The sequence below is a fragment of the Oncorhynchus clarkii genome, chromosome 6, assembly GCF_045791955.1.
Source record: "Oncorhynchus clarkii lewisi isolate Uvic-CL-2024 chromosome 6, UVic_Ocla_1.0, whole genome shotgun sequence".
NCBI lineage: Eukaryota > Metazoa > Chordata > Actinopteri > Salmoniformes > Salmonidae > Oncorhynchus > Oncorhynchus clarkii.
Window position 1 is genome coordinate 18,687,157 of NC_092152.1, and position 16,275 is coordinate 18,703,431.

Sequence of the window (16,275 nt, forward strand, 5' to 3'; positions counted from 1 at the left end):
TACATACAAAACTGTTGATTTCACAGATTTAAAAAAAGGAACAGAAAGGAATGATATAAACCGGTACTTTTTGGGGATTCGAACTGGTTCAGAACTTTATTTTGCTGTTCGGAACAGTAGAATGGAACAAAAAAAAAGTGTTGTTCTGTTCAGAACGAAACGATTGGAAAATAATTTTGGTTCCAACATGATTTGTAATGCTGTTTTTCTGTCCAGAGGTTGAGCATCTATACCATTTGGAAATAGTATCTGAATAAAAACCATCAGATCACTAAAGAGAGAATCTCCTGTACATATATTTTTGAAAGAAAGAAAAGTCTACTCACTGTGACGAGGATGCCAAAGTATTTTTTTAACGTAAAATATATTTTTCTTGTATCGTCTTTGTCGTTCTTTGAAATGGATGACTTGAATTGATTTATCTTGTATGGAGGAAGGAGTTATGTATAGCACCTTTTGATTTACAAAAAAAAATAACAGTAAAACTATGATCTATCTACAGGTTTGGGGAGTAACTGATTACAATTTTGGACAGGTAACTACAAAAACTAACTGTAATCAGTTACGTTAACAGCTAAAATAATGTAATCAGATTAGATACTTTTGAAAAACTAAAAGACTACTTCTTGGATTACCTAAAAATTTAAGAGGTGCAAGATTAAGTTTGTTCCAACTGAGCGAGCCTGACCACAAGTCAGAGACCACTATGACACACCAAATACATTTGATGGATACTTTTTTGTCTTCTTCTAATGACTTTTAAGGGGACAATAATTCAAAAGTATCTGAAAGTAATCAGATTATGTTACTGAGTTTGGGTAGTCCATAATTTAAAAAATGTATTACAATTTTGGACAGGTAACTAATAACTGTAATGGATAACATTTAGAAAGCAACCTACCTAACCCTGTCTAACACTCCTCAGTGAGCACTAGTGTGATGAGAGTGCAAGTGGAATTGTGAATTCATTATTTGGCCAAGTCTTTTACTTGTTTAAATGTGAGAAAAGCAACACTTGGCTGAAAAAAATGCTATTTGTTTTGGTTTTCATATAGATACTGTATTTATATATTATTTCAATACATCACCATACATCTAAACAGTGAAGCAAGCGTGCATGTTTTAGCCAAGTAATCTGTCCAAAGTGCCTTGCGAGAGGAATAACATAGGGACATTTACCTGAGACTTTAATTCATTTAGGAGCAAATCCTTCCACTTAATTAAAATTTTCAGCAGTGAGGATTCACCCCTAAGTGTATATGTATTCTAACAATAACAGATTTTTGGTCATGAAAGAATTCTGTTCATAAATTGTTGTGACTATTTTCTTATTCATTATGTGCATCTGTTATTTTCTACATTGTTTCTTTCAAAAATAAATTCAAGATACATGTTACGTTTCAATAAATTGTTACAGTAGTTAAATGTACTGTAGACTTTTATTGATTAATGTTCTGCATTGTTGAGGGAGCCAGCACATAAACATTTCATACCTGCCTTAAACTGTGCCAAATCAAATGTTATTTGATGTAAAATCTTTATTGGTGCGTGTCAGTAAAAAAAATGTCAAGCAGAACTGGGGGATAGACATATACAGTGCCTATAGATCTATACCACCTTTAATTTTTTTTTTCACATTTTGTTGAGTTGAAGTGTGACAGATATAGATTTAATTGTAAAAAAAGTAATAGATCTACACACAATACCCCATAATGAAAAAAACCCACAAAAAAACATGTTTTTACAAATGTTTGCAAATGTATTAAAAAGAAAAAACAGATCCCGTATTTACATAACTATTCAGACCCTTTGCTATGAGACTCAAAATTGAGCTCCGGTGCATCCTGTTTCCATTGATCATCCTTGGGATGTTTCTACAACAAGCAAAGCTGTCATCAAGGCAAATATTGGCTACTTTGAAGAATATGAAATATAAAATATATTTTGATTTGTTTAACAATTTAGTGTTTACTACATGATTCCGTATGTATTATTTCATAGTTTTGATGTCTTCACTATTATTCTACAATGTAGAAAATAGTCAAAAAAAGTTTGGTGTCCAAACTTTTGACTGGTACTGTATATATATTTTAAAATCTCTGTCGTTAATGGCACTGCATACCTGCTGCATAAAAACATGACAATTGCCAATGAGGAGACACAAGCCCACCCATAGATGTTAAAGGACCTGGCTGCGAATCCAGAGTTTCTGCCCCCACCCCTCTGGAAACCTATTTCTCAAAAGCTACAGATCACATTCTGTGCATGTGTTATTTTACGCACACGTTTTCTACGTAGCTGCTGCTCACACTCCACCTCCCTCACTTTACACACCGTCTTCTGAACCATGATGTAGCCGGATATTCCTGAACAGCTACAACTAAAACCCTTCAGCGATTTGAACAGACATTCAAGGCCATTATGAAGGCTACAAGCTTCTCCATCTGTTGTAATGGATAATGCAGTCACACAAGCAGGACGCAGTCCCTACACATTGAATTGGGGCAAAAACGTTCTGTGTTTTGGTAATGTGGTTGCTGCCATATCGTTGCCACTAGCGCCAGCACCTTCCAAACTCGGTCCTCAGGACTACACAGCTGATTGAAATGATCAAAGCTTGATGATTAGTTGATTATTTGAATCAGCTCTGTAGTGCTAGGGCAAAAACCAAAACGTGCACCGAGTTTGGAAAACCCTGCACAGCAAACCCAGTTGCTGAAAAATAACTACTACTTAGACTGCCCGTCTGACTCCTGCTTAGCCAATGTTTGCAATTCTGATTTAAAAAACAACATTAAATCGCCAATAAGACTGCGTGTCTTGCTTGTGCTTGATATGGCGCCGATAGACACGGCAGCTCGACAACCGTGACATCTCCTCATTGGTTATACCCACGTGGGTGATTGAAAGACTAAATGTTTTGCCGGTTGTCATGGTAATACTATGAAAGTGTAGATGCCAATCACCATATAAGTTCAAAGATGAAAAAGCCTGGAAGGAGGAGAGATGACTAGAAACGATTCGGTTGGCCGTTTTACGTGTGGATTAATTGTCGGAGTAGAGGACCTTGTGCATTTCAGGTAAAATAACAACTCAATGTTTATATCCTAGGACAAATTAGCTAGCAACACCAAGCTAGCTAAATAGGACAAATTAGCTAGCAAGTGCAAGCTAACTAGCTAAATTGCCATACATGTTTAATGCTTTTCGACCTGTCCCCAAATTAATGTCGTTGGTTCAGAGTTTGTTTTGATATTTTAACCTGTGTCATGATCGCGTTTGGTGTAGGGGGACAAAATACAATTATGCACGATGGCGCACACGCGCAGACGGTTTGGGCTCCGTGTAAGGCCCTGCATCGCAGTGCTAGAGGCGTCACTACAGATTTGGGTTTGATCCCGGGCTGTGTCGCAGCCGACCGGGAGAACCATGAGGCGGCACACAATTGTCCGGGTTAGGGAAGGGTCTGGCCGGCTGGGATGTCCTTGTCCCATCGCGCTCTAGCAACTCCTGTGGCGGGCCGGGTGCATGCACGCTGACATGGTTGCCACTTGGCCGTGTTTACTCCGACACATTGGTGCGGTGGCTTCCGGGTTAAGCGAGCAGTGTGGCTTGGCAGGGTCGTGTTTCGGAGGACACATGGCTCTCGACCTTCACCTCTCCCGAGTCCGTAGGGGAGTTGCAGCGATGGGACAAGACTAACTACCGATTGGGGAGAAAAGGGGGTGAAAAGTAAAGAAAAAATAGATAACTTTGTATGACCATGTTGATCATGTCTTTTGACTCTACTGATAGCTACATTATTGAGGACAAATGTACTTTCTATGCCTGCGATGTGGTTGTCCCAGCTAGCTATCTTGAATGCACTAACTGTAAGTCGATCTGGATAAGAGTGCCTGCTAAATGACTAACATGTAAATCTCTATCTGTAGCCACGGCAAATCAGGTTTCCAGAAAATCCAACACTGCTGCCACTCCATTACGCACCCTCCCCTCAATTGCCTCAATTCGTTAGTGCATAGACTCTACAAGGTGTTAAAAGCGTTCTGCAGGCATGCTGGCTCATGTTGAAACCAATGCTTGCCAAAGTTGTCTCAAATTGGCTGGATGTCCTTTGGGTGGTGGACCACTCTTGATACACACAGGAAACTGTTGAGTGTAAAACACTCAACAGCATTGCAGTTCTTGTTGTAAACCGGTGCGCCTGGCACCGACTACCATAACCTGTTCAAAGGCACTTAAATCTTTTGTCACGCCATTTCACCCTCTGAATGGCACACACACAATCGATGTCTCAAGGCTTAAATATTCCTTCTTTAATCTGTCTCCTCCCCTTCATCTACACTGATTGAAGTGGATTTAACAAGTTACATCAATAAGGGATTATAAATTTCACCTGGATTCACCTGGTCAGTCTATGTCATGGAAAGAGCAGGTGTTCTTAATGTTTTGTACACTCAGTATACACACCCACACACTCCACTGAAATTAATGTAGAGCAGATTAACATATAAAAAAATGCATGCAGAAATGTGTAGAAAAACAACAGTTAGTGATTTAGGAAGAGGTGGAATGGAATAGGGCGAGTCTTGGAACAGAATCATTAGCATCTTGGACTGGACTCCGCTAACAAGCTGATTTTACAAAAAGTTTAAATGCTTTTCCCCCTCCTATATCAACAGTAAAATAATTGTTTAACATAGACACACCAATGCAGTTAAAAACAGTGCTCTGAGTCCCACAATGATTTGGCCACAATATCTTTACAAGCACGTCATTCAGTAACTGTCAAACAAATTGTAGTGTGATGACAGAGCTCCGTTAGGAAAGTCCCTCAGGCACCCTACTTCTTCAAAGAAAATATCAAAAACAAACATGTATATTTAGGAAAGGGAGACATTTCTGGCACATAATTGTGTACAATCATAGCAGTGACATTGACACACATACAAACACATTGTTTTACAGACACACGGACTGCAACCTGACATGACTTGCCTTCTGATAGAGAAACGCACACAGAATGACCCTAAAGCAACCAGGGAGTTCATCCTGAATATGTACCAGGAGCAGAACCTAGACAGAGAAACTGTTTACTCCCACTTCACCTGTGCCAACGACACAGAGAACATCAGCGAGTAGTTTACTGCCTTTGAATACTCCCACCGCGGCCTCTTCTACAACTGCTGGCAGACCAAACTGGCTTAAGGAAGTGCAAGGAGATATTTCTGCCACATGGCTGTGTACAACCGGAGCAGTGATAGTGTTAGCTAGTGCAGCCTGTGTGTCTGCAAGATGTCCAGACAGTCCGTGTGTGTGTGTGTGTGTGTGTGTGTGTGTGTGTGTGTGTGTGTATGAGTGTCTGTGTGAATGAAAGAGCAAGTCTAACCTGGGGGTGAGTAGGTAGTATACTGACAGAGGCACACCCTACCCTTGCGCACACACACACACACACACTATCAGTCAACGTTGTACTTTTGCCATGTCTCAGTGCTGGTTGGTGGCCCTATTGGAGTGACCAGTCAGTACTTGTGTAGACTCTCCCTGGCATCCTCCAGCTTGGTAAGAACCCACTGTAGATAAACAAAACCACACATTTCAATACTAAACCATAGAATTACAGTTTGGTGTCATTTGCTGACAAATATTGTTTGGCGTGTGCAACGACAGCAAAAAATGGCAGCAGTTTATGTTATGCTAACCCACCTCGGCTATTTCTGGACTTTTGAAGTTTATAATCTTCCCAAACTCTTTGGCATGAAACACAGACTTTACTCTCTCCTGAAACACATACAGGAAAGTTTTTTTTGTATTAGTTTCTTTTAGATAACACATGATTTCTGAGAAATAGGGGGCTGTACTATGATATAATGTAGAGGAACAAACTGTTTGGATGCAAATGAGTGAAGGGGTATTCCATACGCAGGCGTTTCCAGCTAGAGGGAGATACTCCTTTGCAAATGGGGAGCGGTTTATTCAGATGGTTATAATAAGCAGTTTGGTTAAGATGAGTTTCATTCACGTAGTATCGGGTACTACTTTGTGTGTGTGTATCACACTGTATTGGGCAGATGAGGATACCTTTGCCTCTATCCGAAGCCTCCTCCCCTCCACGATCATGGGCTTCTTGGTGAACTCGTCAAACAGATACTGCCACTCACAGGTAAGCTGCCCAAATGTGCCTTTGGTCACGAAAAAGATTCCACTAGCAAGACAAGAGATAGATAGAGCCTCAGAACATTCAGACAGCCATTACAGTCTACATTTAATACTACAAACTTCAGCCAGCCTCTTACCTTTTGGTGATCATCAAGAAATCTGACTCGTTTACTTTGGCGTGAGCAAAGTATCTGTACTTGGCGAACTGTCCATTCTCAATTTTCTAAAAGAGAGGAATTTGCTTATCAGGTTATTTCAACACAATTCTAGAAAATAGGCACATGTCTTTATCAAATTGGACATTTAAACATACGATATGCTAAACTAAATGCTAAGTCTACTGCTGATATGATAAGAGAAATTTGGTACCCTTTTCACACTTCGATTAAAATGGCTTTGGGATGTTCACCATTCACACGGGCTCTGGCAGGAGATCTGATGAGTACTGTTACTGATCTACATACTTCCCCTACGGATCTGACAATGGCTTGCATGCAGGACACATCCTAGGCTCTGTTTGAATACGTGATGGATGCATCCTTCCTTTCTCCATTCCTTGAAGAAATCCCTGATCTGACATGGTTGGATTGGAGAAAGTTGTGCTACAACAGTTGCTTACACACATAAATGTGTGTTAGATCAGTGATAACTTCAAGGGAAGAAAGAAGGAAGACGGGTGTATTTTTGAAGTATTCAAACAGGGCCATCATCTTTCCACTTGACTTGTGGACCATCTGTCATGTGACCATCTAAATACTCCCCTGTGGTACACTGATACTTCTTTATTGAGTCTAACGCATACCTGTTATAAACCGTTTAAACCTTTCATAATTGCATGGTAATGAATGTTGATGAAGTGATAAGAAAAGGTTTGGATGAGAAGACGATGAAATAGATGTTTTAAAATGCACTTTATTCAGTAGGAAGAGCAGCAGTGATGGATATGAGTGAAAGACTGAGTGCATAGCAATGACTGAAAGAGGGAGGGCCAAAATGCCATGACGGAGGACTGCTGACTGACCATTACATCACTCCAGACCAATACAATATACAGTGGGCTCAAATTACTGGCAATGCATAAACAATATAATTATAGAGAAACTCAAAATACCAACATATAAGAAATACTGTACTTTATTAAGGTTTCATTGGAAGACACCCAAATCATTTATTGATTTAATTAAAAACTGATGTCCTCCAAATCCAGGTTTCACAATTAATGGCATCCTTAAAGATGATTGGAAATAATATCTACCAAAATTAAAACAGGAATTACATTCCACTTATTTAAGTTTAAGTCTTAAGAAACTATATTGCGCCATTACATCACTTCCTGTTTCACTAGGGTATAAAAATGAGGTAACACGCATGCAATATCCCTTTGTCATCCAACACCATGAAGAAAACAAAAGAACTGGCAGTTTAAAAGAGACCGATGGTTGTAAACCTTCCTTAATCTGGTAATGGCTACAAGAAGATCCACAAACGATTGAATATACTACTACTGAGCAGTGTCAGGGCAATTATAATAAAATTCAAAAGATATGGAACAGTTGAAACCTCACAGGTAGAGGACGCAAATGCATTTTGCCCCCCAGGATTGGGAGGAGGACGGTGAGAGAAGCAACAAAATCCCCAAGAATCACTGTGAAAGAAATGCAGGCCTTGGTAGTGTCTTGGGGTCACCAGGTTTCAAAAAGCACCATCACACGCCACCTCCACAGGCTCTTTGGAAGGGTTGCCAGAAGAAAGCCCTTTCTGACCCAAGACACAGACGCAAGCGCTTGGAGTTTGCCAAACGCCATTTAAATTATGACTGGAAGAAGGTGCTCTGGTCAGATGAGACCAAAATGGAACATTTTGGTCACATACAGCATCTGCATATTTGGCGTCAAAACAGACATGCATACAAGGAGAGGCACCTCATACCCACGGTGAAATATGGTGGTGGGTCAGTAATGTTTTGGGGCTGTTTTAATTCCAGAGGTCCAGGGGCACTGGTTAAGCTTGATGGCATAATGAATTCCACCAAGTATCAGGCAATTTTGAGGGCAGTTGATAAACGCAAACCCAAGAATGTGAAGGATCGTGAAAGGATCTGCATAGAGGAATGGTCCAAAATCCCTCCAAATGTGTTCCTTAACCTTGTCAAACATTACAGAAAAAGACTCCATGCTGTTATCCTTACCAGAGGTAGTTGCACTAAGTACTAAATGAGCAGTGCCAATAATTATGAAACCTTGATTTTGGTTAAATGTATTTTGTATTATATAATTGTATGATTTTGCCATTGAAACATTAATAAAGTACAGTATTTCTCACGTTGGTATTTTTGAGTTTCTCTACAATGATATGTTTTTAAGTATTGTTTGTGCATTGCCAGTAATTTTGGAACCCACTGTATTTCATATTAACTTAAAATTAATAATATCTACTTTTCCCCCAAATCCTGGCTCTACGACAGCATAACATTCATATTTTTTAAATCAATTAAATTATTATGATTAAAGATGTCTGACTCCGCCCCCTTACATGATAGGGCAGAAGGTTGGATGACAGATGAAGGGTAAAATAAATAAAATGATGCTTTTACATGACAAAATGCAAAGGGGTCCTGCCCTTGCAATGCTGGGCACAGAGTTAACAAAAAATAAAGAACAGACGAGAATGACAAACAGCCTGGCAGCTGGTTATTCAGGAGGCCTAGTGTTAAAATGTCCTGCTGGAGCAGGCTACACCCCAGTGACCGACACAAACAAACATACAGTACACATTAAAAGCTACGGAAGACCAAAGCGTTAACTAGGACTTAGCAATTACACTCTAGCTGTCATCATCATTATCACTGCCAGTCCTACTCCAATCAGTGAAGGCCACCCTTTTCTGTAGACATGACAAGAGAGTAGACCAAGCCAATGTCAGGGCAGACAGACAAGCCCGTCGCTAATAATATCCAGCTCTACAAAAACATCTTGTTTCCATGGAAGCAAATTATCACATCATTTCACCACTCAAAACATCAGTACAGCGCAGCTTCAAGAACAACTATGAAAGACCAAATCATTACCTGTCACACCCTGATCTGTTTCACCTGTCTATGTACTCGTCTCCACCCCCTCCAGGTGTCGCCCATCTTCTTCATTATCCCCAGTGTATTTATACCTGTGTTCTCTGTTTGTCTGTTGCCAGTTCATCTTGTCAGATCTTACCAGCGTGTTTTCCTGTCTTCCTGCTTTCTCAAGTTCTGTTTCCTAGTCTCCCCAGTTCTGACCTTTCGGCCTGTCCTGACCCCAAGCCTGCCTGCTATTCTGTACCTTATTGACTCTGCCCTGGATTACAGACCTCTGCCTGCCTTTGACCTGTCTTTGCCTGCCCACTTTTTGGGTCAATAAACATCAAAACAACACAACATTATTACAAAACAACACAACATTATTATCTCAATGCCTTAGCTCACGACATCTACAGTTCATGACGGTCCCATTCCATTCCAGCCCTGCAGGCCAAATTTAATTGATTGAATTGAAATCGACCCAAACTCTGGCCATCTACATTGCTGACACATGCCAGATGTTACAAAGCCTGGATAGGCATTTAACATACCAGGTAACCAAAATCACAAGTTATACCAATCTGACGCCTGTCGATGACGTGGAATGAAACAATTGGTTGATGCAATGCAACACCTGCGTATCTAGTCAGGCAGGAGGAACTCGACCTCTGCCATGCTTTGTTCTTACTGCAGGCCTTAATACTGAAATCAGTTTTGGAATACTGACTGTCCAAACAGCAAGTTACTTGTGAACAAATCAGATTCATGTGTTCAAACAGCAGTCATTAGCTGACATGGCTACGCTAGTTGTCATAGTAATGACAGGTGTGTGCACAGTGGTGTAGGCAGACTGGTGGGAGTGGTGTAGGTTGACTGGCGGGAGTGGTGTAGGCTGACTGGCGGGGGTGGTGCAGGCTGACTGGCGGGAGTGGTGTAGGCTGACTGGCGGGAGTGGTGTAGGCTGACTGGCGGGAGTAGTGTAGGCTGACTGGCGGTGGTGGTGTAGGCTGACTGGCGGGGGTGGTGTAGGCTGACTAGCGGGAGTGGTGTAGGCTGACTGGCGGGAGTAGTGTAGGCTGACTGGCGGGAGTGGTGTAGGCTGACTGGCGGGAGTGGTGTAGGCTGACTGGCGGGAGTGGTGTAGGCTGACTGGCGGGAGTGGTGTAGGCTGACTGGCGGGAGTGGTATAGGCTGACTGGCGGGAGTGGTGTAGGCTGACTGGCGGGAGTGGTGTAGGCTGACTGGCGGGGGTGGTGCAGGCTGACTGGCGGGGGTGGTGCAGGCTGACTGGCGGGAGTGGTGCAGGCTGACTGGCGGGGGTGGTGCAGGCTGACTGGCGGGAGTGGTGCAGGCTGACTGGCGGGAGTGGTGTAGGCTGACTGGCGGGAGTGGTGTAGGCTGACTGGCGGGAGTGGTGCAGGCTGACTGGCGATGGTGGTGCAGGCTGACTGGCGATGGTGGTGCAGGCTGACTGGCGGTGGTGGTGCAGGCTGACTGGCGGGAGTGGTGCAGGCTGACTGGTGCTCGTGCTCGTGCTTCCTCTCACTCACACAAGTTTTTGTGTAGCAAGTTAAGGTGCCAACAACGCCTGTCTTGGAAGTTTCCCCAATTGCTTTGAATTTTCTCAAATTCAACCGTCAACAAGATAGCTAGCTATTTAGCTTGTTAGTGCACTCACTAATTTGTTTGTAAACAATTAACAAGCTAGTTAGCTACCCCATGTTTTTGTCAAACTGTCAACAGAGTATCTAGCAAGCAACAAGATATGCCAAATAACAGTCAAGAAAACACTTGAGGGCAAAGAAATTTGAACTGAACATTCAGACAAGTCACATGCCCAGGAATCAGATTTGTATCTGATTTCAAACCACCTATGAATGTGGTTTAAATGTGATTGGAAAACATCTGATTCCGTGTGCTTTTTGTCTGTTCAGATTGCAGGAAAAGATCGGATTAGAATAGGATATGCCAAAAAATAAGATTTGAGTCATTTCAAACTGCCAGTGAGAACAAGGCCTAACATCATTAAGGCTGGTTTTACACAGGTAGCCCATTCAGATCTTTTGCCAATTATTTCCATATCTAATATTTTCCCTAATATGTAAACAGCAACAAAAACACATGGAATATGATCTTTTGACTTCCGATTTATATCACATCTTTATGTGGATCTCAATGCTGATATAATTCTGATGCTCCATATGTGACTCTCAAATCAGATATTTTTGTGTTATGTTTTTTTTTTTTGCACATGACCTACCAAAATTGAAAGGAACAGTGAAATGAGCATTGCATCTGTGCGCTGCTTCAGTGTGAATGTGCAAATCAGATATGGGTCACAACTTGCGTATTGACAGATGGAAAAAAAGATTGGATATAAAAATCAAAAACTGAATTGGGTTCTTCGGGTGTAAACACAGCCTATGTCGAACTCCACACACAGAGAGCTACAACAGCCATACTCTATAGGATAACTATAGACCAGGTGGGTTAACGCACATAAATCTGAGATTTAGGATGAAAGAGACAATGAAGATGAAAATCTATCTGGACTTTGAGATGCAATAAGGGGCTGAGAAGTGGAGTGAGAGAGGAGGAGAAAGGGGATGTTTTTATGCGAGGCCACACATTAACATGAACCCTGACATCTGACCTTGTGGCATCGTGTTCATTAGGACACGAATGGAATAACAATTTGGAACATGAAGGAAGATTAGCGTCTCTTATTGGAGTTCACATAATCCCTCCCAATTTTAGTTAGTGTTCTTCTATTTGGTGGCTAATATCAGAGAAGTCCTCTGTTTACAGAGGATATAAGGGTTAGTTTATGTTTTAAAGATAATTCCTGTTACCTGTAGCATCTGGCTGCCAACGCCTTCTCTCTCCTTATATGGTCGGATGACCCCGTCCTCGTGAATGAAGCGAGGCGGACGCAGACTCTCCACATCCTGGGACGTCTCAGCTGCCCTCTTGATGCCCTGGAAAGTGCTGCTGGCCATGTCGATGATACCTCCTGTGGGTCTGGCCACAGCCCCCACCAGCCCCTTCCCGACACCCTTAAAGAAGCCTGCCGCACCCTCCTTCTGAGCACCTCTAATGGGCATGGTGACGATCCCTGTGATCCCACTGACAAAGCCCTGAGATGGAGAATGGGAGTATTACAGACAGGGAGAACAGGTCTGAGAGACTGTTTCTACTGCTCAGCTATACAGGTAAGACTCACAGACAGCTCGATTGTGTTCTGTAGGCACCCGATGGGTGAAGACTGTTGAAATGGAGACTATCTGAACTTGGTCATTAGGAAACAACCAGGCTGTGTTTACACAGGCATACCAATTCTGATATTTTGCCCAATTATTGTCAACAGTTTTGGGGACATATCCGCAAAGCATATCAAGTTAGAAAACTGTTTGTAAGTTCTGAGAATGGAGCCATTTTAGTCCTACTCTTATAGTTAAAAATAAAAACTATTCATAAATCTTCTTTAAAAATATTTATACAGTAATATGTCTCTTAGGCTGTGTTTACAAAGGCTGCACAATTCTAATATTTTGCCCAATTATTAGCAAAAGAGCTGATCTGATTGGTCAAAATAACATTTAGTGGAAAAAGATCAGAATTAGGCTGCCTGTGTAAACGCAACCCTATCTTCAACTTCCCCTGCAACGTAGTAGGTTACGTTGTACTACTGCACACATCCCGGTTCTGTTGTGCTGATGTTTCTGGGTTTGATTCTCGGACACCAGTTAGGCCGTACTGGTGTTAGTGTTCTATAGTGGGTCAGACTCACAGAGACCAGTCCTTTGCCTCCACGAGTCAGGCCCTCTCTCAGGCCGCTGGGCTGCTTGTTCATAGCCTCTCGTCTCTTCTGCTGGTATTCCTCATCCATCGTCATGGCAGCCACACCCTTCGCCATGGCGCCTGTTATCCTGGAGGCAGCGCCCGCAATGCCCCCTGGGAGAAGGGAAGAGAAGAGAGGAGTTAGAAGACAAGGGAGAGAAAAGACAGGGGAGAGAGAAGACAGGGGGGAGAGAAGACAGGGGGGAGAGAAGACAGGGGGGAGAGAAGACAGGGGGGAGAGAAGACAGGGGGGAGAGAAGACAGGGGGGAGAGAAGACAGGGGGGGAGAGAGACCCATAAGAGAAGGACAAAGAAGAGAGAACGGAAGAGAGAGAGAGAGCGCGAGAGAGAAATGTCAGGGGGTAAATATAGTTAAGTAAGTCTGAAGTGGAAGGATGGCAATGAGGGAATTAAGGAGAATCAAGGTGAGCAGAAAAGAGATGAACAAGAACAGCACTTACCCACTGCTCCTCCAACCAGTGCCTTCACCCCCAGCGCCATACCCTCCACAAACTCCTCTGGTCCCTGGATAGCTCCCTTGAGAACCCCAAAAGAGAGTTACTCAGATACATACCATCTATACAGATAACTACCGCACTGTGTCAAGTATTACACATTTATAGTGTTTGGCACTATAAGTGATTTAGTTCATGCGTAGTTTGACCTGGCGTGGTTCATACTGGTTGCACTGGGGTCTTACCTGATAGGGCTCATAGAAGAAAGCCTCCACTCCCTCAGACAGACCTCGGATCAGTCCAAAGGGGTTTCCCAGCACGTCCAAGCCCAATACCAGCACATACATCTGCTTTATCGCCTGAGACATGGATGGGTACATGGCTCAGTTGTCTTGTGTATCATAGTAATTACATTACTTGTTGGGGGGGGGGATCCTAACTAGAGGAACTCAAAGTTTTCACATAAACCATTAATTGAAGTGAATGAGTGACTTGCTAGGATTTGGCCATTAGTTCCCAATTGGAGTAGAGTGTGTGTGAGATGTTACCTGCTTCGAGTAGTGTCTGATGACCTCCCATTGTAGTTGCTGGCGAGTGCGAAACTGGAATGTCAGCTCGAAATAGGCCAATCTAGGGAAGTTACAGAAAATGACAGTGGGTCAGACGCTAGTGTAAATGTTTACAAAAAGGGGACATGGTAAAATAAAGCTTTTCCAAAAGCAAATAAATGTCAAGAAGTGCTTTTGTAGAGTCTCTGTTTGGTGTGTGTGTGTGTGTATATATATATACATATAACAGAACAGAACAGACACTCTAAAAACCACTTCATGCTATTTATTTGCTTTTGGAAAAGCTTTATTTTACCATGTCCCCTTTTTGTAAAAAAACAAAGTGTGTGTGTGTGTGTATGTGTGTATGTATGTTAGACGCACGCATGCACACACACACACAAAGTCGGAAGTTTACTTACACCATAGCCAAATACATTTAAACTCAGTTTTGTTCACAATTCCTGACATTTAATCCTAGTAAAAATTCCCTGACTAATTTTACCAAATAGGACTATCTTCTGTATACCACCCCTACCTTGTCACAACACAACTGATTGGCTCAAATGCATTAAGAAGGAAAGAAATTCCACAAATTAACTTTTAACAAGGCACACCTGTTAATTGAAATGCATGCCAGGTGACTACCTCATGAAGCTGGTTGAGAGAATGCCAAGTGTGCAAAGCTGTCATCAAGGCAAGGGTGGCTACTTTGAAGAATATCAAATATATTTTGATTTGTTTAACACTTTTTTCGTTACTACATGATTCCATGTGTTATTTCGTAGTTTTGATGTCTTCACTATTATTCTACAATGTAGAAAATAGTACAAATATAGAAAAACCCTGGAATGAGTAGGTGTGTCCAAACTTTTGACCGGTACTGTATATGTACATATGTGTGTGTGTGTGTGCGCGCGTGTGCCATTGTATGTGTCCATACTTGAAGACGACGTCCTGCACGTCAGTGAGGGTTGCTCCGATGCTCTTCAGCAGCAGATTGAGGGATTGGACAGGGATGACCTCAGTCTCCCTCTTCTCCTTATTACCATCCTCTCCTCCAGAACTCAAAGACAAACTCAGGTGCAACTATCAAACAAACACAAACACACCTTGATATAGCTACATCATCCCATGATAGAATCCCTTGCTATGGTGCATAACTGGCCAATAACAATTCATGACTAGATGGCCTACTGGTCAAGCCATGCTGTCTGGAAAATCTCCTGGCCCTAACGTAATATAGCATACAGGTAGTAAATGCACTGTAATGACACTGAAGCTCACCTTGATGGGAGAGATGTGGAAGTACTCATAGAGACTGATAGGGGACGTGTCAGCGGCTGAGATGTTGTTCAGCTCAGTCTTCAGATACTTAATGTCCTTCTCAAACAACTCCACCTGAACACCACCGAGGGAGAGGAGAGAGATATTGACGAGGAGCGGAAGTGAACCCAGGAACTCAAAAATAACTTCAATTGCTTTTGTAAACAACAGCTGTTTCGTCACAGTTCTAAACTTAGTCTAGTTGTTTTCATAGTATTCGCAGGTAGGATGGGTCTTACGTCCAGGGACAAATCTATTTTAGAATATTAAAGTTGATAGATTTCACAAAGAAGCATCGCAACGGGCTGCATTGCCTGCATGGATAGTAATGTTAGCAGCAGGATGTGGGTACAAGGGTAAATTGTTTATCAAGTTAACTATATATTCTAGGTAATGTCAGCTAAGTACATATAAATAGGATAGACAGACATCCAATATTTGTTATTTTAATGAAACAAACGTTAGCTTGATCTGCTAAAAACAATGTTAGCTACCTAGATAGTAGCTAAGCTAGCTAGCTAATGAACAGATTTTCAATCCCAAAGAGAGAACTATGACAAATTATAGAAAAATGAAACAAATGTTATATTACTTGAGAATAATGACGCAAGTCCTAGTCTAATTTCTATGTTTTCTAACCTCCGATACAGAGACCTGCGAACTCTGCAGATGAAGGTCACAAAGAGAGTCTCAAGTCCTGGAGAGACTGAAGGGTATATCTCCAACGGGTTATATACATTGTAGTTTCTCTTGCTCCTAGAGATCTAGCTACTGGGTGTGCAGGTTTTTGTTCCAGCCCAGCCATTCTGCTTATTATTTGTATTAGACACTATTAATTTAACTATTCAATCATCTCTTGTTTTGGAGTAAGATGAATGTCTAAACCCATTAACTG

The 16,275-nt window shown here is 42.0% G+C and overlaps 1 protein-coding gene across 1 annotated transcript in view; it reads right to left on the reverse strand.

Annotated features, from left to right (window-relative positions):
* Positions 1–1,393: 1,393 nt before the first annotated feature.
* The window catches only part of LOC139410704 (intermembrane lipid transfer protein VPS13A-like), a 67,205-nt gene continuing 52,323 nt past the window's right edge, over positions 1,394–16,275 (reverse strand). Inside the window, exons 60-70 of the mRNA XM_071156123.1 lie at positions 15,342–15,455; positions 14,998–15,143; positions 14,055–14,136; positions 13,752–13,865; positions 13,513–13,588; positions 13,002–13,165; positions 12,064–12,348; positions 6,297–6,382; positions 6,082–6,205; positions 5,707–5,781; positions 1,394–5,573 (exon numbers count right to left, since the gene is read on the reverse strand). Coding sequence (XP_071012224.1) covers positions 5,523–5,573; positions 5,707–5,781; positions 6,082–6,205; positions 6,297–6,382; positions 12,064–12,348; positions 13,002–13,165; positions 13,513–13,588; positions 13,752–13,865; positions 14,055–14,136; positions 14,998–15,143; positions 15,342–15,455 — 1,317 coding nt within the window. The 3' untranslated portion in view covers positions 1,394–5,522. The remainder of the gene's footprint in view (positions 5,574–5,706; positions 5,782–6,081; positions 6,206–6,296; positions 6,383–12,063; positions 12,349–13,001; positions 13,166–13,512; positions 13,589–13,751; positions 13,866–14,054; positions 14,137–14,997; positions 15,144–15,341; positions 15,456–16,275) is intronic.